The sequence below is a fragment of the Thunnus maccoyii genome, chromosome 14, assembly GCF_910596095.1.
Source record: "Thunnus maccoyii chromosome 14, fThuMac1.1, whole genome shotgun sequence".
NCBI classification, from domain to species: Eukaryota; Metazoa; Chordata; class Actinopteri; order Scombriformes; family Scombridae; genus Thunnus; species Thunnus maccoyii.
Window position 1 is genome coordinate 12,957,125 of NC_056546.1, and position 26,219 is coordinate 12,983,343.

Sequence of the window (26,219 nt, forward strand, 5' to 3'; positions counted from 1 at the left end):
GCGCTCGCTATCATTGCCCGAGTCTCCTTGATTTGAGATCACTCAGACCTGCTGTCTATATATTAACAGGATGACATTGAAATTAAGAGGGACAGGCTGCAAGGAGACTGAAGAAAGCATCACTAAAGAAACCTGCAATGTTTGTCCTATTTGCCACATTATAGTATAGATTTACTTTATCACCATTACTGTCTGACAGTAAAAAGATAACTTTGTAAATGTATTTGGTCATTTACATTCCTACATGTTTTCTAACCATATGCATCTTTGTGTTAGCAAATTACAGCACCTTCCCCCTCATTCCCAAAGCTCCTCTGATCTCCTTCACTTAGAGAGGCTCTGTAATCTGGATTTGGCCCTTCACATAGAAAAGTAAAACACTGGGGGAGTGCGGTGTGTGTGTGTGTGTGTGTGTGTGTGTGTGTGTGTGTGTGTGTGCGTGTGTGGACAGGGGGGGGAGGGTTCTTTTTGTAACCACAGTTAATCCAAAGCACCTACAACCTTTGCCTTGAAAAAACACCATGCTTATCGAGCTGAAACACAACAGGAGCTCATTCCACTTCATTCAAATATGCCATTGTGTGAAAAGCCATTAGCCATCCTGCTGCAGCATTTTCTACATTACACCTTGGCCATGAGCCATGAGCCATGTATGAAGACATAATTAATGGTATATTTTTATCATTTCAATTAACCATGCCAATGTTCAATATATGACTGAGGGTGTACCTGCCTACCTACCTAGCTGTCTGCGTGACTCATGTCACTGTAGCTGAAACCTGATCTCTTCTGCAGAGGATCCCTGTTTATTAATGCATGAAAACAGATGTAAGGTGAGGAAGTGTCCATTTCCATCCAGATCTAATCTCAGGACTAACCATAACGAGGAGTAGCGATACATATTTTAGACTGTGATGAAAGTTTCTGTTAACATCAGCGTATTGGGAAAAGTTCCCACATATCTTGTGCAAGCATGTCAGTTGTGGCACTAATATCTTGTTTAATCACAGTTGTTTAATTAGAGTAGGAAGAGATCAGAGAGGAAGCGGGAGTACTCTACTGTTTGCATAAAATGACAGGAAAAAGCTGACGACAGTGGCTCCAAAACCAATTGTGGAGATGACTGAGAACTTTTTTTTTTTTTGGTAAGGTCAGAGGAACATTATTCAGCCTGATGTAAAAGGAAATTAAAATGGGAAGGAGAGGAGGACAAGCTGTCACAGAGATTTAAACCCAATTGTAAAGATGAATTATTAAATCAAAGCTGTAAGTTGGGGGGAAAAAATTACATTTGAAACCCATTTTGATTTTATTAAAACAGTCGGGGTTTTGCTTTTTATAAAGTCAATCAAGTTTTATAGTCATTTCAAGTATGAGTGTCATTCATCACATAAAGGCACACTCTTCCAGTCTTATTTTGAACTTATGCGACATAGAAACTAACAATTAATGATATTATCATTCATTTTAAGTCAGACTTCATGTATATCATTCTCTATCTAAAAGCTTCTCTACATATATTGTTGCAAGGTCTCTTTTTGAGGCTTGACAGAAGCTGCTTAGATTTAGGAGGAAATGTTCAGAGCTTTTTGCCACTGCACACACAAACTACATATGCACATCCATGTCAAGGGCGACAGCCTATAGAGTATATGTGATCCCCTGGTTTCTTTCCCCAACTTCATCCACTCCTCTCATTGCTTCTTCTAGCCCAGCTCTCGAGAGGCTCTGGCTCTCAGTACAGCAGATCACACATCCCCATAAAGTCAACCTCAAACAGAGAGACGGGGGCAGAGGTGTGTACTCAGGGTTTGCAGATCTAATCCTGACAGGAAAGTAAATCACAGAGTTCTGTTTGTCTCAAACTGAACAATGTTTGACTTTCAAATTCTAATGTCCCTCCATTTGCCATACTTGCAAGACTGTGCACACAAATGCCAGATTCACTGTAACAGAGGGATTTAGGAATTAAGCTGGGGATTTTAGAACAAATATAATACCACCCCAGCAGAAGCTTATAAAGACCTTACATTGAAAAAGACTTGACTTGTGAAAAATTAAACGACTAAAACATATAGAACGTCTAGTAAATGAACCTTTAGAAAGGATGTGCAATAATGTACTGCTTTTAACTTCTAATAGATTTCAGAAAATGCTACTGATTACTACAGCCTCGTATAGTGTACTTCAATTCTCTAAGTGCAAGATAAAAATTGCATTAAGCAGCAAGTAACAAGATGTAAAAGTGTCGCTAATCTGTCACACAAGATGCTTGCCATTGTTTAATAAAAACTTCACATCTACCTGTCAGCCCTCTTAGTCCATACATCCACATTAATAATGCAGCTAAACCAGCAGGAGAACCAAGGAGAACCAGAGGTGCTTCACTTTATGCGTATGTGAGCGAGCATGCATGTGTGCACTCATTGGTGCATGTCCTAACTGTGTGCATGCTTATATTTACCAAATGTTGGAACAGAAAAGTTCACATGCGACGAGCCCATCTGGAAATTTACTGTCACTCACATTCAATCCTCCCATCTATCCACCCACTCGTACACACACACATATACGTTTTGCTCGCACGATCCTGGATCCCCACTCAGCCTTTTGACCCTGTTCTGCTCGTCTTCTGACGTGTAGCAGAAACAGCGGCGGCCGCGGTGCTTCGTTAATGTCCCTTTTCATCCATGCACGCAAACCGCCGCTAAAGCCTTAGCCTTGGCCTGACATGCATACATGAATAAAAATGACACACTAACTCAAAGTGAATATTGCACTGCAGGAGAAATAAAAACAACTGTCTCCTATACTGTGACACGTCACGTACCAAAGGCATGATTTGAATGTTAAACACAAATTGACTTATGCATGAGCGTGGGGCAGGAGGCACTAACTGGAAATGGGATTACAATGCCAGTACGACTGCAAAGAATAATGCTGTCAGATGAATTGTAATGCACACTTAACAGACATTATGTACGCGGCTGCCTTGTATGTGATTCCAGTGGGATTATTTGTCTCTGAAAGCATCTCCATAGGGAATAAATGGACTGTAAAATGGAGGTCGATGGCAATGAAGCTGGTACTTATCTAAATGACAATCATATACTTGGTTTGTGTAACATTATGAATTGACACGCTTTTTTTTTTTCAGTTGCCGGGCATACATCCAGCAGCGAAATCCCACAAACTCTCCAGAATGTCGGCTATGAGACCCGTCTACCCATAACCCATCTCCTTTGGGTGCATCCCTTCACCCTACCTCCCCATAACCATCCTTCATTCGGTCTCCAGCCAGATCCAGAGAAGCCACAGGTCATTATAATACTTAGTGTTGTAGCTGAGGAGGTCATTTTGAAATGAGATTTTTCCAGAAACTCATCTCCGAGTTTCAACAACTGCTAAGATGCCAGCTCAAACAAAAGGCAAAAGACACTACTGTAGGCACAAGAAGAAGAAAAACATACCATAAAAAAAAGGCAGTCTCGTGATGATAGCACAATCGCACATGTCACTTTGCTACAAATGATAATAAGAATTTCCCTCCAAAGACAATATTGTGTACCCTTTTCTATCTGCTCCCCCCCCCAGTTCTCCATGCCCCTCCCTGTCGCTCCACAAAGCCCATAAAGGGGTCGTGGGTTTTGGTGAGGAGCCTGGAACAAGCCCGGGGGGGGGGGGGGGGTCAGACCCAGAGGCCGCTCCGATGACTTCATACCAGAGTTGGATGCCAGAGAGTGTGGGGAGGGCTGGGGGGCGAGGGGGGGATGAAAGTAGAGAGGTGGATGCAGCAGAGCCCTCAGTCTGTACTGAAAAGCTCAGGATACGAAGCCCCCCCCCCCACCCCTTCAGGGGAGGATGACATCAGGACACCCCCCCTCTCCCCCCCCCCCCCCCCCCCTCTCCCTTTTCCTCCACAGCCTCTTGGTTGTCCTCCCTGTTTAATATGAAGCGTTTTGTTACAGAGAAGCTTGCAGGTCTGTTAAATGTGAGAATATGAATAATTCACAGGCTAAATTTTATGGTATTTTAGCTTGACTGGCTGCATTATTTACTGTTCACTTTTTTAAACATCCCCGTCTGTTGTACACATGACAAAACAAGATGCATTATCAAGCATTAACATATTTATTCAACTGCCAACTAAAACACTTGGAGTTGCAATGACAAATTCCACTACCCCACCTTGTGGTGTTTGTGTCCAAGCACAGATTTACAACTTGTAAATCAACGTTCAGGAACATGCTGTCACCGCGACCTAGTTCAGGTCGCAGCGATGCTCACGTCCTATCCCTGCCCGGATCAGTCAGTTAGCTCTGGCTAAACGGCAATGGCAACGACTTGCGCTGCTGCCCAAGCCAATGCATGCTGGGTACACAGATGGAGCGGACAGAAGGAGACACAGAGAGAGAGGGAGAGTGAAAGAGAAAGGGGGAATGAGAGAGTAGGGGAACTGATGCTCACAACAGATGTTTGCCACAGTTCCCTTATTGCAGTTACACTCTTCTTGGCACTTTATCAAACCCACAACAGAAGGAACAGTTGTATCACATACATTTTGAAAGCTGATATCTACACTAAACAATGTTGTTAGGCTTGATAGAGAAATAAGTGTAGTGATTTGTACAAATCAATTAAAGCTGATGATGTGTTTTCCATTCAAACAACATCTTTGTGTTTTTTTGGCAAGAGCTGAAACAATTAGTTGATTAATTAAATCAATTGACATAAAATAATTTTTTAGGTTTTATAGTAGAGCAAATCCAATTAGCCTGAAAGAAACCTTAATATCATAAAAACATGAATAAACTTTTAAGGCTGCAATTACATTCTGAGAAGCTGAAACCAGTAGATGTTTTGTTTAAAAAATGACTAAAATGATTATACCATTATCAAAATAGTTGAATTAATTGACTAATGGTTGCTGCTCTATACACTTTTATGAGGTAAAACATTAACCTTTAGGGAAAAATTTCACAAATACCACATATTTAATAAGAGTGGCTGTCATCTACTATCTAAATTGAGACTTGACATGTCACGGTGTGACTCATCGCCTCGGCTAAACAATTTTCTTGGAAAAATCTTCATTATATTATCAATCAACTATCAAAAATAATTTATCAAGCAAATAAGACAAACATTCTTTGTTTCCAGCTTTTTAAATGTGAAGATTGGCTGCTATATCTGTCTTATGCAAACAAAACATGAAACTGTGATGAGCATTTTTCCCCTTTTTCTGACATTTTGTAGCCAAAACAATTAATAGATTAAAAAAAAATAATAACTGACACACACAAGAGTCGCAGCCCTGGTTTTGACCTTGGCATGCCTGACTTGAAAACCCACAAAAATTCAACATGAAAGCAAAAGGAAAGTGAATCACATCAGAGCATCAGACATCCTCAGTGGTAAAACATTCACCGTTCCGGTAAAATCTACATTCCTGCACCGTGACTACTTTTGATGAGAGTAAACAGCCACACTTGTTCAGCCATTTCAAATTCGATTTAGGCCACAGGCGCGGCTCAGTTAGCCACTCATCACAATGAGTAAAGATCTAATCAATGCACTCCGCTGTGAAACAAGTATTGGATTGACACAATTATCCTCTGAAGATAAATTGAGATCAGGGAGGCTTCTCTCTCTCTCTCGCCGTCTCTTTTCGGTACAACCCACGACAGCGACACAATCACAATTACTCCATAACATTCTTGTTTTTGTCAATACACATTATATGAACTTTGATTTCTATTTCATGCCTCAGTCCCAGCACTCTGTTTATAGATAATAGTGGGTGGCTTTGACATTATGGTGCAGAACACCCCATGCCTCTGGTTTTGAAATACCCTTTTTATATGGTTGAGCAGATTTAACGCTACCGTGAAAACTGAGTGATTCACCACCCTCTGATCTTTTAACTTCCTCGATGTGAATCACTGTCTTCTACACATCTTTTTTTAAGAGCAGTGGTGGTAACTAACTATACCAGAAAAAAAAAAAAAAATCCCCCTTCGTCTTTGGTAGAATTATTTCATTGTCGACGAGCGGAGGAGATACGGACACTGCTCAAGCTGTCTGTGGGACGACGGGGGCAGATCAGAAAATGTTATTGTATGACATTTAGCATATTGCCTCCTTAGTCAACACTCAGTCATTCTTCTTGTGTGAAAAGAGGGGAAAAAGTGTTTCCAAGCGAGCGGGGTTGGTGGTTTGGAGAGGTTTGTGATGCCACATGTGGCTCTCATTCTGAGGGTGGAAACAGACAGCATCGTTGCTTCATTTAGTAATCTGTTATATTGTGTTTCTAAATCTTGATTGGATTTTCCTTAGAAATGAAGAAAGTATGTTGATACTTGATACTCTTTTGAGTTTTAGTATGGAATAATTGCATGTTACTAAGGAAACCCTATGGTTTCTCTTATTGAAACTGGAACTTTGAGGTCCAGAAGTAAAACAACCTAATTCAAATTCACATTGACGTTTGTAAAAACGCAAAACCTTCATCAACGGTATGCCGTGCTCACTCTTTTTAACTGGAGAGGAATGATAAAACGCTATGTAAAATCATTGTTAATTCAATATTTCTGTTTCCAGCTGTCCTTAACAAACACCATTCCCCATGAGCCCCAGACCGTCTGAGGTTAAACATCACTAGTTTGCCAGACTGAGACCAATCGAGTGACGGGTTTTGAGAATGGAGAGAGGGACAAACAGTGTTGGCCGATGTCTGACGGCAGTCCAAAGTGTTTCTAGCTGTTCTGAACGGTCAGGCGGGTTGAAAAGCCTGCAAGTCATAGAGAAGGGAGACAATTGTGTACACCCTTTTTGGACAGTCTCTCCTTAAACTTATTCATGGTGTTGCACTTGTTTGCACAGACAAAAACTGACAACTTTAGTTATATGAAGAATAAAAAAAAAGAGAAGTTAAAATCCTACATCCTTTCTTTGTCTGTGAAGTGGGTGTTGCTTGTCAGATTGTCGAAAAGATAGAAAACCTGTCGGACAAAGCCGCTCCAATTCCAACGTCGGAAAGGTGTGGCGCAGGGGTATCGGATGCTGCCATCCAACAAGCACTTTGTTGGAAGCATGACCCCTTTTACAATTATGTATATTTTAGGTAAAACTTCATGGGAGCTGGAAGATGAAGAGCAGGAAGCAAGTAGCGGCTATACTCATTACAAAAACAGGAACACGAATGACTAATTTTTCACTATACAGCATAGTAGATGTATTACTGGTATATGAGCGAAGGGTGAGTAAGACTCTGGACATGCATACACTCACAAAATAAACATTCTGACATTCATTGGCTCCCGTTAGCGGTTAAGTTGAGGAATAAGTGAGGAAAAAAAAAACGAAAGGAAAATCTCTTGCTTTGTCTTTCTCTCGTTCTTAAACACACACATAAATGCACATATGCACACAAATCAATCCCACTGCCCACTATAATCAATCCCAGGCCTCTGAGGAGTGCTTCACTTTATTACAAATTCCCTACTTCATCTCTCCAGCAAATCTGGAAACATCGAACTCGAGCCTCATTCAGCCATCAACCCAACCTCCACTTCACCACACACACACACACACACACACTTTCCTCACCCCCCCCACCCACCCCTCAACTCTCTCTCTCCTCGACAGCCTTCAAAGTAGAAGTTTCGAGCCTCGGCTGGTCCCAAGGCTCCGTTTTGACACACACACTTATACAAATGATCCCACCGGCTTTTCACTGAATTTGTAGCAGCCGCCTGAAAAGCTTAAATACTGGTGGAAACTTCATTTCCATATAACAGTGGAGTGAATCTTTTTTTTTTTTTTTTTTGTGATTACAACATAAACCTGCGGAACTAATACGCACACACTCGAAACTTGCAGTCACGCATACACAAAGACACAAGCATCCCTTAAAATAAATAATCAGTTTCCTGTGACATGCAAATGTGGAGCCAGCATCTCAAATCCACACAGTGCTGTGCATAAAACTACAGAAGATGAGAAAGAAACGAGAGGATACAGAGAAGAAGAGTAAAGGAGTCTGTCTCACCCTCGCAGATCCTGTCCAGTCGCTGGCGTTTCACTTTGTGTTTGTCGGCCAGAGCCATCCTGTCTCAGTTTGAAATGCTCTCTCTCCTCTCTTGACTTTCTATCCACCTCTCCACCTTAAAATCTCAAATTCTCCAATCCTCTGGGTGTTAGCTGGCTGATGTTTTACACCTGGAATTAAAAAAAGCAGGGAAACAGAGGCAAAAAAAACCCATTTTTAGCAAGTTGATTTGGTTTTATTTCATTTTATTTGCGAGGGACTATGTGCAATTTTAAACACAGAGGCTGCATAAATTTGCAAGTTTTTGTGCCGCAGTCCCTTGGCAGATCATCATTAAAACACACAATTTAGTACATGACACGTAATACTAAATTATGCACAGCTGGACATCACTTACAACATGAAAACAAGAACAGTATGTTATGCCAATTAAAAACAAGTCGGTGTGCAAAATGAAAAAAAAAAAAACAATAAAATGAACAGTTAGTGGTTACAGTGTTGGGTAACTTTTAGCTAAATTTTGTGTTTTGCTTTAAATCTACTAAGAAGTCGACTGACTTGTGGCTTTAACAGAAAATATCTCAACTCCATGCTCATGTAGAGGCTGAATACATTTGCGGTTCTTCAGTCTTAAGTATTATTAACTCTTGTTGCACGATTTAACACATATTAATCGTGACTTCCTGGCTTCTTGAGAAGTGCATCACAAAACACACAGGAATTGTTATCTGACAGCAATCTTGCACAGTTGTCTCTGTCCCAAAACCTTGGCAGAGTCATAGAAACTGCCTTGCAAAATTAGAAATTTGCCTTGCAGAGAGTCGACTCTCCACAAGAGGGACCCTCATCTCAGAGAGCACCATTTATTATTTGATTAAATGGAGAAATGTCACTTCTGGAACCAAAGTCCCCAAACTGAGTGGAGCGCAGAGAAAAAAAAAAGAAAAAAAAAGAAGCAGACAAACACAGACTGAGTGAGTAAATGAGGCGTTTTACCAATCATTTTGTTCAGTGACTGAAGCAATCTTCTAATTGGTTCCTGCTGAAGCCTGAGGGACGCGGCACAGTTTTTGGGGGAAAGGCAGGCAGACAGAGATAGACAGTGGAAGGCACAATGCGCACACACATTAAAAAAAAAAGACACGGCAGATGACACACAGAAATGTAGGCTTGCGCGTACATGCGCACAAACACACACACACACACACACACACACACTGCAAGGGCAGCAAGTCACACAGAGGAATGTGGGTCAGTTAGTCAGCAGACAGGAGGAGGTTGTATCAGCAGAATAAAGACATAAAATGGGTGTTGGTGGGAGGGAGAGGAAAGTACTAGAAAAACATCATGTAACAGGATGAGTACAGTGTGATACCATCCTCCTCCTACATTTAACTGTATCTCTCTCTCAGCACTTTCACATTCATAACCCTACTGCTGTTTCTTTCCACATTCGCCTCTGGGCCCAATCCTAGAGTGCTGCACTTTGAGAATGGCTCTCACTTGACTATTAATATCATGATCTATTGATATTTACTCTGTAACAGCAATTATAACTGTTATGTTTAGTGGGGCAGGCTGAGTATAATGGCTGAATGATGAATTTTTATTTGGCCAGCTGTTGGGGCATTTTCCCAGCTGTAAGGGGCAGAAGGGGGAGGTGTTGCACCGCTTCTAAGTGAATTTAAAAGCGACACTACTGCAGGTGCTGAATTTCTCCTGCGAGTCAACACGAGCTTTTGAGCCCCTGTCTTTCTCTGACACTGACAAATACACTACATGCCTTTCTTTAACCAAACACATTCGCTTCGCCAGTCAGCTGTGCTTCAGCTTTCCTCCTCCACAAGGTAAGCTTCCTGCCAAAGAGCTGAGGACCCACATGTGGGAGTCAGAGGAGAAGTAATTGAGCAAGAGGGAAAGCAGGAAACAGTCAGTCAGAGGCGGGGGAGTCACACCGCCTTGGCTATGAATAGACGCGAGAAGACACGCATGGGCATCTCCGACTCGGTGCTGCAGAGCGGCAACACTATAGGTCATGGTGCATCTGGCCATTTAGTTACTATGAACTCTCCTGATATAGACCTCACTTCACTCACAACTGACTCAATGAACAGATGAAGGCTGATCTGGTGCACAGCTGCCTACAAACACAAATAATTCGAATGTGTATAATGATGTGATATACAGTGTAAATACAATAAATAATGTAATAAAGGGAATAAAATGATGGACATTTGTTTGAAAATTGAATCTAAGATGGGTTCATTTAGCTCTGTAGTCATTTTAAAGTGGTTTTATTGTAATGTAATATCTTGAATTACATTATAAATTAGGCCTAGGCAATAATTCAATATCAAAATGTATCTTTTTAACACTTAGTGGAACTGTAATGTGTTATACATGTTGTCTGTTGTGCATAACAGTGGAAACATTTGATGATTTATATTTGATTTTAGATTTTATATATAAAAACTGTGCTATTATATATATTAGGATGATGATTTCAACCCCATCACTGAGCCCTATAGTGAAGTGTTAATATTATTTTGTGCACCTAATATAATTTTGGTCTACATGTTTTGTCTGGATTGATTCACTGAATATATTGATAGATTTTCCCTCAGTGCACGGGATGTTAAAAAAAATACATTATGTTTTTTGATAAACAGAACCTTAACTATGCATTAATTGTGCTATTTGGGTTTAAAACTTACTGTAGGTGTGATGTTAATGAGTTCATGTACCCATCAAACCTACAAATTCACTCAGAATCGGCGCTATCGTCCACTGGACACCTGGAAATGTTTCAAACTCATAACTTTTCTTCTGTCTTCAGTGGTGGTCTCAACTGAGAATGGTCTGCTCAGCAGTTTGAGGGCTACATTATACCAAGGACCCAAAGCTGTGGTATACATGACCTCATTTCCATAAATTAATTCCAGAGACTTGACTCATGTAAGAAGGAGATCCACTTCACTTCCAGAGAAAAAAAAAAAAAAGTCTACTCCACTAAGTGGGTTGAAAAGTCAACAACAACTTTAAGCAGAGCTCTCAGCCAGAGGAGTGCCAGAGAGGAAGTACAGTTATCCTGCAGGCCTTACCACCATCGCTGCTGGATTGTTTCTTGGCTAAGTGCTGTTATGTAACTTAACAATAAGGGGGATTGACCCGAGAGAAAATACGTGCTCAGAGCTTCAGTGGAGGAAGAGAAACAGAGAGGAGAAAGTCACACACTCAAAATACAAATGCAAACTACAGGAATACACAACTCCAGGGATTGTCTGGCTCGACGTCCAGAGGGCAGGCGCTCTGTTCGACGCACACTGTGCTGCAGTGTTACTTAAGGCTGTGTAGTTGTGTTCGCAGGTTTTCCTGACGAGACAATGTTACCAAGTCTGATCGTGACCGATCTAACTGTTGTCTGATCTGACGAGTGATGCAAACCTCACAATACTCTCGGCAAGAAAAGTCCTTGCAGTAGCAGGATTTTGACCTTGTGGACTGAGAGGAACATTTAATGTAACATTATATTAAAGCCTCACTGTATGGGGGCATTAGTGTGATTTATCGCAAAGACATTCTAACATTCAGTACACTCCATTTCTGCAATACAGCAGTCCGCAAATGTTATTTTGCGATTACATCTTGCCTTTCTACTTGGGTGCATTTCATGCACTGTTCAACTTGATGTGACCGCAACCTGCAGCATGCCACAATGCGTGTCAATGTGTAAATACTACCTGTACTGCATGTTCAACTGTTTGTCCTACATTATTCTTTTCAGTAAATGCAACACCTTGATGTTCCTCCACTCAGACAGCACTTGAGATCTTAGTGTTTGTATTCTCAACATTATTATCTGCGTTAGTGTCACCAAATCTAATTCCTGTGCATTTTCTTTAAAGTATAAAATGACAATAAATCAGCATAAATTGTGACTGTAACCAAAAGATTATGTCATCACCTAAAACACACTCTATTTGCTCAAATTAACATCTGCTATCAGACTTCGCCTTTATTGGCAAAAGTAAACCACAACACTGTCTCTTTACTGGCAGTGAGAGAGAAAGCTCAACTTCACAGTGACTGACTGAGCACTTGAAGCTACAGCCAAAACACCAACATCTCCATGCATTACTAACCACTAAAGAGACATAATTTATGTCCGAGGAGTGTGACAGTTATTTCTATAATATAAGCATGATTTCTGTGTAATGAAGCCCTTTAAAACTCCTAGTAATTCACACTTTTGTCACACAGTTGCCCTGTTTGGGCTGCAGAAGCATGAAGTTGCCCAGTTAAGCTTTGACTTAGGTGTTAATTTCAACAAATAATTCAAATGCCACTCACATGATGGACCTCAAGCATAAAGCTCCTTTTGTTCTTGTTAACAGTGGGTACATTAGCAGCACAGAGTTGAGGGGTGTTCAAAGTTAAGAGTTTTGTAACACTTGTGAAATGTGACGGATGTACACCCGAGCAGCAGTTCAGACCTCGTGTAGTAGATAGATTGTGTCTCACTTTACAGCTCCGGAGACACAAACAGAAGTAAAATTTGCATCAAAATACCACAATAAAGTCAAAGTGCTGCACCAGACGTTACTTTGCATTGTTGCAGCTGTTGCATCACTCTGAGTGGTTATGAATTTATACAGTGCTTCTCCACCCTCTGCATCAAGACCTTTCACAAGCAAAAAAGAGAAATTTTTAAACATTCCTTTCTTTCAGCTCTTTATGTTACATCCCTATCACTTGCGCTCATTCTTCTCTACTGCTTTTGTGAAGAAAAGAAGATGAAAGCCAGGCAGCCTAAGATATCTTGTTTAGGTTGGTAGACACAAAGGGGAGGTGAAGGAAAGTGAAAGAGAGAGAGTGAGGTTTTGTTTTGGTTTTTTTTTGACAGAGGCCATCTCTGAGAGGGGCTCTCTTACCACATTGAGAAACCTGTGGGTTTGGCTAAAGGTGAAAAAGCATAGAGTGAAGTAAAGTTACAGCTTTGACTTTATCATAACACGTGTTCTACTGAAATATCTGGGGAGGCGTTTACTAGGAGGAGTTTTCATCTTCAAAGAAAGAAACTCTTGCTCTTTCTTCTTTTTTTTTTTTTTTTTTTTTTTTAGATCATCAACCGAGCTCTCAGCCCTTGACCTCAGTGAACTAGTTTAACTATGTGAACTTAATGACCACCAGCTCACACACACAAAGGGGACTGAGCCACAAAAGTATGGGTTTGTAGTCAAACAATTAAGCCAGAGGGAAACTTGGTGTCCTTTAGATAAACTGGAAATAACCTTTTTACTTGTTAAGTTTGCAAATCTTTAGCATTTCTGATACACACTTCAGATATTACACATATTTTTCTTCAAAACATAGGATGAGAAAGATCTATGCTCCTCAGCAAGTTGCTCCCATCATCCGGCACTTTTTGAACCAAATTTCCTGCATTTCTACACCACCTAACTTCTTGGATTACGTCAAGAAACAGCCACCTACACTAGTCTAGATTAGTTACATTGAGGGTGCTATGAAAACGAAGACTGTATCAAGAACAGTATATAATTGGGTGAATCAGGACAGGAAATGATTATTAGAGGAGTGGCTTTTTTTATAATTAAAATGTTTTTCATCCCATCCAAACCCACTCCACCTGAGAAGCTTAGCTAACCTGGTGTGCTGAGCTCAGAGTTGCACTGATTTGAGCCAGTTGTGGTGAAGCAGAGTCTCTTATTTGGCGTGAGATTTGTCGGCAACCCTGTAAAATGTAAAATTCTGTTATATTACTAGATTTCAGCATTGAGGTACTTAGATTCATGTTTTTGCATAGGCATACTAATCTAAAAACCTATTATTGGGAATCACGAGAAAGTTTCAGAGTGACAGAGACACAGAGCGTCCCTGTAACCATAGTAACTTCCTCTCACTCCTGTCTGCGTGCGCACAGCGCTAGAGGAGAGAGATGCTGTGCTGCTCCCAGAAGAGCCTCTGATTGAAATTACTGAGCAGCATGGATGGGAATAAATTACAATATAATAGATTTTTATGAATTTCTTTCCCCCGATGGTCTGAATAATTCGCTGCTGCACGGTGCTGCTGTTGCGCTGTGCTGCTCTGTCTTATCTGTCTGTGTCCTCTTTTCACGCCACAATGTTATCGGTTATGAATTAGTTTTCACCGCGTGAGAAAATGGACGTGTGGCATGAGAGCGTGTGAAATTGCGTGAGTCTCACATTCAATGCGTGAGAGTTGGCAACCCTGCCGTTAAATATGAAACTGCAGCCAGTAGCCAGCTGGCTTAGCACAATGACTAGAAACAGGGGAAAACAGCTAGCCTTGCTCTGTCCAAAAGTAACAAAATTTGCCAACCAGCACCAACCAAAGCTCACTAATTAACATGTAATATCTCGAAATAGTCCAGCATATAATCCTGATAAAACCATAACTTGTCGTTTTTACAGTTCAGTATGGAACAAACAAGCTAAGCTAACCAGCTGCTAACCGTAGCTCAATATTTAGAGGATAGGCATAAGAGTGGTATTGATATTCTCGTCTAAATCTCGGCAAAACAGCTGGAATGAATATGCTTTAGAAACCAGGCCTATTTGTGAGAAATGCCATCTGAATGGACGTGAAGTGCAGTCAAATCTCATTAATGCATCATCGGCCAGGGATACCAGTCAACATTTTGAGGAAGAATTGTGCAGCAGCTACATAAAGTGACTGCTTAAGAGTCTATGATTTATGTCCCTGAAAGTGCAAGATAGCAGAAAAGAAGAGGCAGAGAGGGGAAGGTGGTTAAGGTTTCTCTTCTCTCATTAATCGGATACTTGGGGCTCCGAGGGGCACGTAAAGCTGTCACTCAGACCACTGATTTACACCTTCCTCCTCCCTGCCAGCCTCTTTCTTCCTCCAAACCTCACTGTCTAAATACACCAGTTACTGACAATTCCAGCTCTCATCTTTCTACCTCTCCATCATCCTCACAATCCCCCAAGTCTGTCAGTCCATCTGTGTCTCTCCATGTATCCTTTTCGCTCCTTTTGTATGTCCTGTCAGCCTCTGGCAGATAGCGTCCTTTTCATTCCCCATTTCTCCTTTGCACTGCCTTCTCTCTGAACCATTTTCCCATCCTCCCCCTTCTCTCTCTCTCTCCATCTTTCTCTCCTCTCAACTCTAAATGAAATGAGGCTGCAGCAGTACTAACTGCTGACTTGGGCTATTGCACAATTTTGTAATAATGCCTATTCGTTTAAGTCACCCAGGAAACGCATAATGGTGACATTATTGTGCACGGCAGCATGTTAGCCTAACCCATTGAAGCTTTCGGCGTGGCCTGCATTCCTTCTCTCTCCAGCTCCTTACATCTAATGAACTAAAATAAAGTCTGGCATAAAATCTCCACTGGGATAATTGGCAATTTATTTTTTCAACAACACCGCTACACAACACAGACCGCTGAAGACTTGGAGCAACAGAGTCCATATTTGAATTAAATAAAAAACACTGTAAACATGTATCTAAATATTATGCTGCTATTTTTCTCCTTTACCTGATAGACTAGATAATAAAAACCTATTTACTCACAGAGTACACATGCATGTAATAGCACATGTGTACACAGACACACACACATGCAATTGCACCAAAAACCTATAGGGCTTTAGTTGACAGGCTGTGTACAAGATGCTTTTTAAATCTGTCTTCTTCACTTTCCTGTTGACGTTCAACAATATGATGCGAATTGAAGAATTGATTTCTTATGAGATAAAAAAAAACCCATTAAGACTAACATAGCATTACAATATTCTAGAAACTCAGGGTGCTTCACACCTAACCTGTTTTATTTAAACAACTCTGGTGAATTTGTATTATAGGTTAAACCTGCATTAACTGACATTTTGGCCGCTTGGTGTGTTGAGGGTGGAAACAAGTTGTAAACACAACATGAAATATAACCTTTTAAGCTAATGTGTTAAACTAGTTAGCAAACAGTTGCTTAATTACACATCCAGCAGTTACACAGCAACATTGTCATTCATTTAGAGTCGTGTTTCTGTTCACCTGATGAATGTAAGTCCAATATTCACTCTCTTTTGGCTCTGTTTTTCTACCAACTCCTGTGGGGATATATGTGGCTCTTTGGCTGCCAGAGGCTTCACTACCTAGTCGCTAACTGTGTTTGTTGTTGTTTGGTGCTAAGCAGGTAGTATACAGTGGGTTTTTAGAGCTTTTTCTCTGAAAACAGCTGCCTGCAATGGCCAAAAACTTCACTATGAGGGTGCTGAGAGTGAACCAAAACGGTAAAGTTACGGACTGGATAGCTGAAATTTGCAATAAAGCTCCGTAAAGTCAAGAAGAGCTGCAGAGTTGGGTTATAATTCTCTGTAAATTTATCACTACTAGCAATGTGCCTTTGACATTAAACATTGTCATTTGATACATTGTTATTATGAAGAATATTGATTATAGCTGCTTTAATTCATGGCAAGTTAATTCATGTTGGTCGAATTTCATGCCAGTAATAGTTGAGACCACAAATTTGAACTTCATGGTGGCGCCAGAGGAAAAGTCAGCAGATCAGCAAAGTCAATAAGATACATCGTCTGGCAACCATGAATGTCTGTACAAAATTTTGGGCCACTTCATCTAATAAATGTTAAGATATTTCACTGGATGAAAACGCTCGTCATTATTCATACAATGACATTAAATCGATTAATAATGCTCACAATCTGTTATTTCTTTGTGAGCTCTGTGACACGTTTGCAGCTCTGGGTTGAACACATATCAGACCAGTAATAAAAAAGGCAACAATGCATCTTTTTTTTCTCCTTTGATTCAGTTCAAATGAAGGGAACTGCAGGTGTAAAAATGACTACATATGACATGGACCCCCCCCCCCTCCGCCTTTCTACACCTAAAATGACCTGAAATACCCCGGTACGAGTGGACTTTTTTTAATTTAATGAACAACACCAGAGATAACAGAGGCCCTGAGGTTAACGCCACCATTTCCTTCACAGGAAAAACAATTTCTCAACCTGCACAAACCAATTTCATGTGTGTACCAACTTTTGTTCATGAATTAAAAAACAAGTCTTGCCAGTGGTACATTGTAATGCACAGTCTGTGTGAAACTAATCAGCCGGTGTCTTCACCATCTCACCTTGTCTTTCGCAGCTCTTTAGCACCTTTCCACTCCTCAGCTAAGAGCTTATTAACACAAGGCCACAGCTTAAAAAACAACCTCAAAATCATTTAGCACAAGTCTAAACACTCAAAATATTTAACCATATCTTACACCTCAGCTAAAATGGTTTTAAGTGAAATGCTTAAAATCATTTAGCTTTGACACGATAGAAATCCCGAGGAAAGCGCAAAGACTAGTGACAAAAATACAAATATATTTTAGCTGTGGAATAATTATGCATCAGTGAGATGGCCCTTTAAATCCTTCCTTTAAAAAAAAAGGAAATGAAAAAATTAATGTTTTGGAACAGGGCTAATCTCTTAAAAACTCCTTCAACCAACAGCTGATTGAAGACTGAAGATGCTACAGTCCCATTTCAGGAGTAAATTAAGGATTCTCAGAGAAACACTGAGCATGACTAACGAGGAGAGATTATAAAAAAAATGACTGCCTCTGGGTGTAAAGAGCAAAGTGAGGGTTCACGAAAGTAAACACATGAGGAAAAGGAAAATAGATAACGACAAATACCTTCTTTTCCAAGTCATCACCGTCACCAGTTTGCTTCTACAGCAAAATCTATTTGAATATTGCATATCAGGAACAGGATTACTGAGAAAATTTAGTCTCCACATAATACATAATTGTAAATCATTTTCATGAAATCCCCCTTAGAATATTTCTAGTCTAATTAGATACACTTAGTACATTTTTGTGTGTTGAGGTTGGCAAGTGCCAGTAATAATTGTTGAACTCGATGATCTGTCTTTTCCTACCAATTAACCGCTGAGCACCTGATGCATATGCAACAACTGTAAAAGCAATTAAACTGCAAATTAACTGTAGAGATGTGTTCACGGTGTGAGTGCTAACGTTCGTATTTTGAATGAGTATTGGTTGACAATATTTCATTTCTAGAGGAGGTAAAACATGATAGGGAAATGTAATCATCATTATAAGAGAGCTTCACAAACCCTTTTTCATATAAAGTGGCCATTCAGTTCACCATAAAAGTCTGTTTTAGATTCATTTTCACAGCACAGCAATAGATTTTTTTTTTTTTATCTGCTAATCATGTATGCTCAGTTCAGAGAGAGAATGTACAGTATATTTGTGTTGCACTTGTAATGAAAATATGGATAAAGATTATCTTAAACCAGGCTGGTATTCAATACTTACTGGAGAATTTCACATAAAAAGTATGAACATACAGGACTATAAAAGACAACATATAGACTGTCTAAGAGATGTATAACTGCAACAAACAAAACCATTCACAGTAAATTAATCAGCAACAATTTTGATATTCGATTAAGTCATTTTCTAAGAAAAAAATTGAGCTTTTCAGTCCAGTTGTATTGGAAGTACATTGCATTTTTGATATTTGGGCAGATAGGACCTTCTTCAGAACCTCCTGTGTTTACATTTTTGCTCCCACCGCAGACACATCTGACCAATGAGAGGAGTGAATGTTTTCACATGGCTTGTAGCGATGCATTTTGGTTTGCTTGGATTTTTCCCTGTGTGAAAAGAAACAGAACTAAGTTTACCAACTCATCAACTGACCATCGGACCAGAGCAAACAAACTATAGGTTTGAAAAGTCTTCTGTCATGGTAAACTGAATGGATTATGGACTGTTAGTCCTTTGAAGATGTCATCTTCATCTGTCCTCAAATGACGGATCGATTAATCAATAATTGAGAGATTAATTGATAAGGAAAATAATTGTTAGTTGCAACCCTGAAAGACTTTCCTCTTGGATTATGAGATGTTTGCAGATGCTCTATTCTGTACCTTATACAAATGTATGCAAATTGCATTTTGGGGTGTAACAGCACATGTATTAGTTCAGGATCTGTGTTTTACACAGTTTCTTTTGGTTTGCTTCATCCTACTAACCAAAAACTTGACAGTATTTTTTAATTTAAAACACTTTTTGTCTTGGCGGGTGTGGAATAAATTCAGAAGTGTGAGGTCCAACTGGAGAGCTGTAACAATTAGGGCTGGGTACAATTTTAATTTTTTCAATACTGGTGCCAAAACTACAATTGAGTTTCAGTACTGATACCAAGATGGCAATTTTTTGCAATACTTCAGTTTGAGGAATATAAATGCGTTTTAATCCTTTTTTCTTTCATTTGACAAAACATGCCAAACTTCTCAATGCATCGGTGCTCAACGTTGGCTTAACACAAGCGACCAAACACAAACTTTCCCTCAATGAAAAACAGCCTGAAGTCAACATATTATGGTTTTGATCAGTAAATATTTGATCAAAGAATAAGTAAACTCCACCAAGAACTGTTTAAAGCATTTCATGAAAACTTTTGATTACTTGACATCCTGCAACACTGGAGAGTTTGAGGTTCAGCCCTTTTGGCAGTATATCTGTGATTGACTGAACTAAACTGTGCAAGACATATTAGCTAGCTTAACCTCAAATTCAGCTGTCCACTGGGAGACATTTCTTAGACATGAGAATGACATGAAACCCTCTCACTTACAAGGCTGTGAGCTGAACATCATGGAGTATTTTATCAAGGTCCAGGGACTTCAATCTGTGGGGATCATTGTTCTGAATGAAAAAATCCAGCTGAACCAGGCACAGTAGCAATCTGCCCGACACCACACAGCGTAAACATCTCGTCAGGTCCTTAACAGCAAACTACATAGGTAAGTAGACTGTAAGTTAGTTGAGTAAATGGGGTTAAGGAAAGGCCAAGCTTGCCCCAGAGGCTGACTCGCCAGGAGCTGAACGCCTCTGACCTAGATTAATACCAACCACAGGAGCGCCAGGACTATTAAACACACCCCAGTTTCCTGTATCCTGCCTTTCTGTCTGTGTGTGAAATGATTCCATCTGTCAGTCTCAGCTGGGCTGTGAGAACACCACTGAATGCTCCGGCCCACACACACACACACACACACACACACACACACACACACACACACACACACACACACACACACACACACACACACACACACAGAAGGACACCAAACAACACAGACGTGTCGGCCGAGGACTGAGGCCAAGGTGGGTGTCTGACTGCCTCCTGCCTCCAGAGAGGGAGGTCTGAGAAACTCTGCCCAGCATGAAAGGCTCGAGGATGGGGAGCGAGACACGAGATAGCGGCTGTGGTCGTGTCGGTACAGGCGCACAGCAAACCGTCACACAGAGCAGTGTTTGCAAGGATTTATAATTTTAGCCATGAAAACTAACTACACAGTACATTGTGTTAACCTCTATTCAATGATGTTCAAGTTTTGTCTCTCTACTTCAAACTATGATGAGTACCGTGCTTGTGGCCGTCTCATTTCAGCCAGAATTAATAGCTTGCTTTAAGGCCAATTTATCATTGCATGCATATATGTGTGTGTGTGTGTGTCTCTGTCTATGCCTGTGTGCAGGTATGAGTGTGTTTGCTTGTATCAGGCAGGCTTATTACACTGGCATGCCCTGACCAAGGACAGTGGTTGGTATTCAATAGATATCAAACAGCCAGCTAAGAAGAGCCATAACACCTCTCAGAAAATCCTCAAAAACTATGTTCTGTGTTTTATTTGAAATATTCAAACTTCCCCTAGAGTTGACAATACCCTGAAAACATCAGTTCATGTTTATCATTATTTCACCTTGCTGTGCACTGAGAAATGAAAACACTTTTCTTATGGCACTTCTAGACATTTTTTTAAAAAAAAACAAAAAAAAAACATATGCACGGGAAAAATAGTGAGAAAGCACATGAGGTGGTGGAAAATTAACAATACCAGCATAAGGTGCATGGTGCATGAATTTCACAACAAAAAATGGATCTTTCCAGCAGGTCTGCATTGACTGCATGTCTGAACGGGATAATGGGACTTCTAACTTTCTTCGTGTTCAAATTTGGCTATGCTGCTATTTAAACAGCGAGTTGGCTGCAGATAAAACATGGTCCTCATGCATCAGCAAAATCCCTCACAAGCCAATACCAATGTACTGCTTTGTTATCATCCTAATGCACTGCCCTGTATCCTGATGGCACAAGTACTGGAAAAATGTTCACCTTAAGTCAAAAGATGTTAGAAGATAGATAAATAAAAAGCAATGTGCACTTTTATTCTGGCAATAAAATCCTGTTCAGTAAATGTTATAATTAATTATAGAGATATATTTCTGCTTAGATGTGTCGTATGGAGAATAAAAGATGTTGAAAAATTGCAGTGTACATGTGTATAATGCCTTAAAACAGCATTTGCTAGAGCTGTTTGAAAACCTCAGGGACACCTATTTCTAACCTCACACCAACTCCCGAGGGGAGTATTCACAGAGGACTGAGTAGGAGGGACTGAGAGTCTGTGGCTTCTCTCTGGCTCAGTGAAACATTAACCCACAGTAAATCCTTTTTGTTCAGGATCAGGAATCAAACATCTCCGTATGGGTGAAAATCAAACATGTCTTTGTGTGAACAAGCTGACAAGTTGAAAAGCTAACCATCCCACTGAGCCTCTCAGCAGCCGAGAATCAAAGAATCAGCCCCAGGCTCACCAAACATCGGTAATATCCATATTCATAATGGAGATAGCTAAGGTGATAAGACTCCATTGCTCAGCTCCGCCACTCACTTAGATAGATAATATGCCATTTTTCACTACAGATGAGTGATGAGAAGCAGGGTGACAGCTCACCCTATTTAGCTCTCTGTAAAGCAACAAGTCGATGGTGTGTATGTGCATGTGTATAAGTAACCATGCTGATGTCCCCTCCTCATTTAAATCAATGTGAGGTGCAGCCTCTCACAACCTCGCTTGGTATCTCACTATGGGAAGCACTTTCTAGCATGATCAATCATGGATGCTCCAATACCACCATGTCTGTTGAGAGACAGACCAATCATCTTGAGTCGCACGGGCCAACCCGTCCACCCTTTACAAACACCTGTGGCGCACACACACGGCATTCTCGCTTTCTTCCCTGTGAAGATCATTTGAGCTCATCAGCTGTCCTGACGTCCGGATTTTGACTTAACTGTTCTCCAACGCTGCTGTCAAGGTAGTCACTGAGCATGAATATCTGTTGTCAGGATATGGATTTCATTTCATTAAGAAATGTTAATTTATTGTTAGTTGAGGTGGGTGTTGGTGGACTTCTACCTGATTCTAAGTTCTTACGGAACAAGCAAGCACGTTGGGGTGATGTGTCCGTTACTGCTGCAAGCCGTCAAGGTTTTAGCTAGCTATAGCAATCACCACATCCTCTAAGGGGAACGCTGGCGGCAGTTAGGTTAAAGACGTTGAGTCCAGCCCTTGCCCAGTCGCACGTGGGTTAACCATCTTGGGGAGGGAGCAATATAAATTATATCATCATCAGCAAATGAAACAAATTTTACACTTTACAAATATCATTTATGTGCAATATAGACAGTTTTGGGCCTAGCATTGAATCTTGTGGAACCCCAGAAGTAACCTTCAACAAATCTGATTTGACAATATTTATTCATATACATTGATATCTATCATCACGGTAACTTCTTAGCCATGAGTATGCTATTCCTCTAATACCATATCTCTCCAGTGTGATTAATAAGCCATGATCTCCTACCAGTTCCATCACTGCCATTGAGATGGACCTATCTGCTCTAAAGCCACACTGATGGTCACTTAATAAATTGTATTTTTCTATGAAATTATCACGTCTTTACAAAAATAGTTTTTCTAAAATTTTTGAGAAGTGGGAAAGCAGAGAAATTGGTCTATAATTGGAGAATAGATGTTTATCTCCACCTTTCTAAAGAGGAATGACTTGCTGATTTCATTTTGCAGGGAAATATATGTGTTTGGAAGGATTGACTGCAGATAGGTTTCAATGGTTTCACTATACATTCTATTATATTTTTTAACTAACGACATATCAGTGGACTTTTAATTCTTAAATTTTTTTAACAATGTCAAGTATTTCCTTTTCATTGACACCCCTAATAAATATGGAATAAGAGTTTTTCTGAACAATATCTTCATCTACACCATCCTTCTTTCTTTCACAATCTAATTTGCTAAACTGTATCCAACATTTACAAAATAATCATTAAATTCATTGGCACTTTCTTTTGTTTTATTTATAACTGTTTTGTTATCTTTTACAAAGTAATTTGATTGCCAGTTTTTCCAGCACCCTTTTTAATTATGTTGTTGAGCACACTCCATGTTGCTTTAGTGTTACTCCAACTCCAATAATTTGTGATAATGCTCCTTATTAGATCTCATAATACTTAATTCATTTTTACATATCTTGTTTTATGCTTTTTCTGTTCTATGTTTAAAAAAATCTCCTATATAATACATTTTTCTTTTTACATGCATTCTCTATACTCTTGGTAATCCATGGCTCGTTCACATATTTGTGCTTCCTCATGAGTTTTCTGAATGGACAGTTTTTTTCATAAAGCACAATTAATATGGACAGAAAATCCTCATCGACTTTGTTAGGATCATCATTAGCATAAACCTTGTTTCAGTTTTGTTTCCTTAGGTCCACCTTGAGGGCAGTGATGGCTTCTGGTGTTGTGTGTCGAATGAGTTTACAAGTATTAGACCTATTTTCATTTTTTTTTATCTTATAAAATTCTGAAAAATTGCTAAATCAAGAAGGTGGTCACTTATGTCATTAATGGGTAGTCCACCTACCATTTTGCTTTCAATTGTATTTGTGAATATGTTGTCTGTCGATGTAGAAGTATCTGTTGTTATCCCACTTGGTTTTATAACCACAGGAAGTACACTGTTGATGTACATTGTATTAATAAAGTCTGTTGTCCTTTTGTGTCCATTTGGGTTTAACAAGTCAATATTAAAATCACCAAATACAATTTGCACCTTTTTGTCATTCAATTTGTCCAACGTACCAGCTAATATATCCTTGAATGTATCAAGGCAAGCTCCTGGTGTTCTACATACACAGCTAATGATTATATTTTTAGATTTTTCTACATCAATTTCTATAGTCAAACATTCCAAAATATTTTCTATAATGTCTGACATACATTTAGCCATGCTGCACCTTAAAGCAGTATCAATATACAGGGCAACTCCTCCTCCTTTTTTATTGATCATATTAATCGTAAACAATTCATATCCTTCCAGTTCCACATGATAAACTTTCTCATTATTAAGCCAAGTCTCAGATACAGCGATTACACTAAACTTATTGAATTGACACAAATAATGCTTGACTTTAGAGGCGTTTCTATAGAGGCTTCTACTGTTGAAGTGTATTATTGATAAAGCAACAAACCTTCCATTTTCACATCACTGTTGAATTGTTCATCCGTGGAGTACTCACAATTGTTGTTGATGTTATTGTACAACTGTACAAGTGGTTTTCTGGGTCAATATCATTTTCAATCTCGTACAATTTGTGCTCTGTGTAGTCAAAAGTTTTAAAGATCAAACTGGGAACGACCAGTCCTCATCAAGATCTGTTATTTATTTTTATAATAGTCCATGCAAATACTCCCCCACACAATCCAAACCATTGACCTCAAAATTTGCAGTCATCAATATCTCAAAACAGAAATATTCCATGGTGTCAGCACAAACAGCCAAGAGTTTATAGTTCCTTATCTGTATTTGTCTAAATCTTTGAGTTCTCTTATCGAAACTATTTTGGTTTCTTCAGGTACTCCATTTATCATCACTTTGCAGTTTCTTGTCCACGTTGCTTGTATCTTATTTTGTTTCCTTTGAATGCATGCATGTCTAGCAATGTTGGCATTCTTTTTTTCTAAGATGTTCATTCAAGTACACCCCTGTCCCCTTCAGCTTCTTTGCTTGCCTCAGTAGCTCAGTCTTGTGCTTTCAATTCACAAACCAAGCTATTATGGCAGGCTTTGTTTTGCTATCCTTTCAGGGCAGGGTATGGCGAGCCACAACGTTGTTACTCAGTTGTTTGACTTCATCCATCAGATCAAGTAGCATAGCTTGTTGTTTAGCCACTTTGCTAAACTCATCAGACATGAAGTTCAGAGATTTTCTGATCTCCTCCAACTCTTCTTCAATTGCATTACTGGCCTTCTTTGGTGGCATTTTCATCTTTGTTTGTTAGATTAGCTGCACTCCACAGGTCGCCACCATCTTGCTCCGTCACACACCTCCTAAACCTCCTAAGTGTGTAGAGGCAGCTCTGAATCCTATACAAGCCACAGGTCTCAGAGTATTGGCATTTTTGGATGATTTTCTCCTCTGCACTCCCAGCAGAGAGGAAGCGGCGAGAGACACTCATGCGCTGTTGAGCAGCCTCTCCGGCTTGGGCTTCAGTGTCAATCACGCAAAGAGCGTCTTGTTTCCCACTCAGAATACAGAGTATTTGTGCCTCAAAATAAATTGTTTCTTTTCAAGCTTTTCTGTCACAAGATGGAGTGGAGAAATTTCGCCAGCACCTCGCTCTGTTTCACTGATGGTACTCAGTCTCGTAAGGAGCCTGCCTCTGCCTGATGGGGCTGATGGACTCAGTAATTTCTGTCGTTCCTCAGGGGTTGTTAAGGATGCAGGGTTTCCAATGCTGGATACCCTCTCTACGTCTGGACATATGACATCATCTCAGTTGAACAGTGAGTGTTTCCCCAGAATGTCTCCTGGCTCTCCATCATTGGATAGACCCGATGGTGTTCACCACCAGCATCCCCTTGGGAATGGTAGCGATGAGGAAAACAGTTACAACCGATGCTTCATTGACAGGGTGGGGAGCTGTGTTTGAGGGGAGGTCTATGAACGGGACCTGGCCCTGAGGCTCCGTCATGCTCATATAAATTACCTGGAGTTATTGGCAGTTATCCTGGCTCTCAAACATTTTTTGTTACTCCTCAGGAATGTTTTGGTCAGGACAGACAATATGACAGCGGTGGCTTATATAAACCAGCAGGGGGGCGCTCCGTAACATTACAAAGACTTGCACAGAGTCTCATAATGTGGAGCAGCGAGCACCTGCTGTCATTACATGCGAGGT

General features: G+C 40.1%; 1 protein-coding gene across 3 annotated transcripts in view; it reads right to left on the reverse strand.

Moving 5' to 3' along the window:
* The window catches only part of LOC121911661 (C-terminal-binding protein 2-like), a 74,866-nt gene that overhangs the window by 38,832 nt on the left and 9,815 nt on the right, over positions 1 to 26,219 (reverse strand). For all 3 annotated transcript variants that reach the window (XM_042433363.1, XM_042433361.1, XM_042433360.1), the window contains exon 2: positions 8,051 to 8,220. In XM_042433363.1, coding sequence (XP_042289297.1) covers positions 8,051 to 8,108 — 58 coding nt within the window. In that variant the 5' untranslated portion in view covers positions 8,109 to 8,220. The remainder of the gene's footprint in view (positions 1 to 8,050; positions 8,221 to 26,219) is intronic.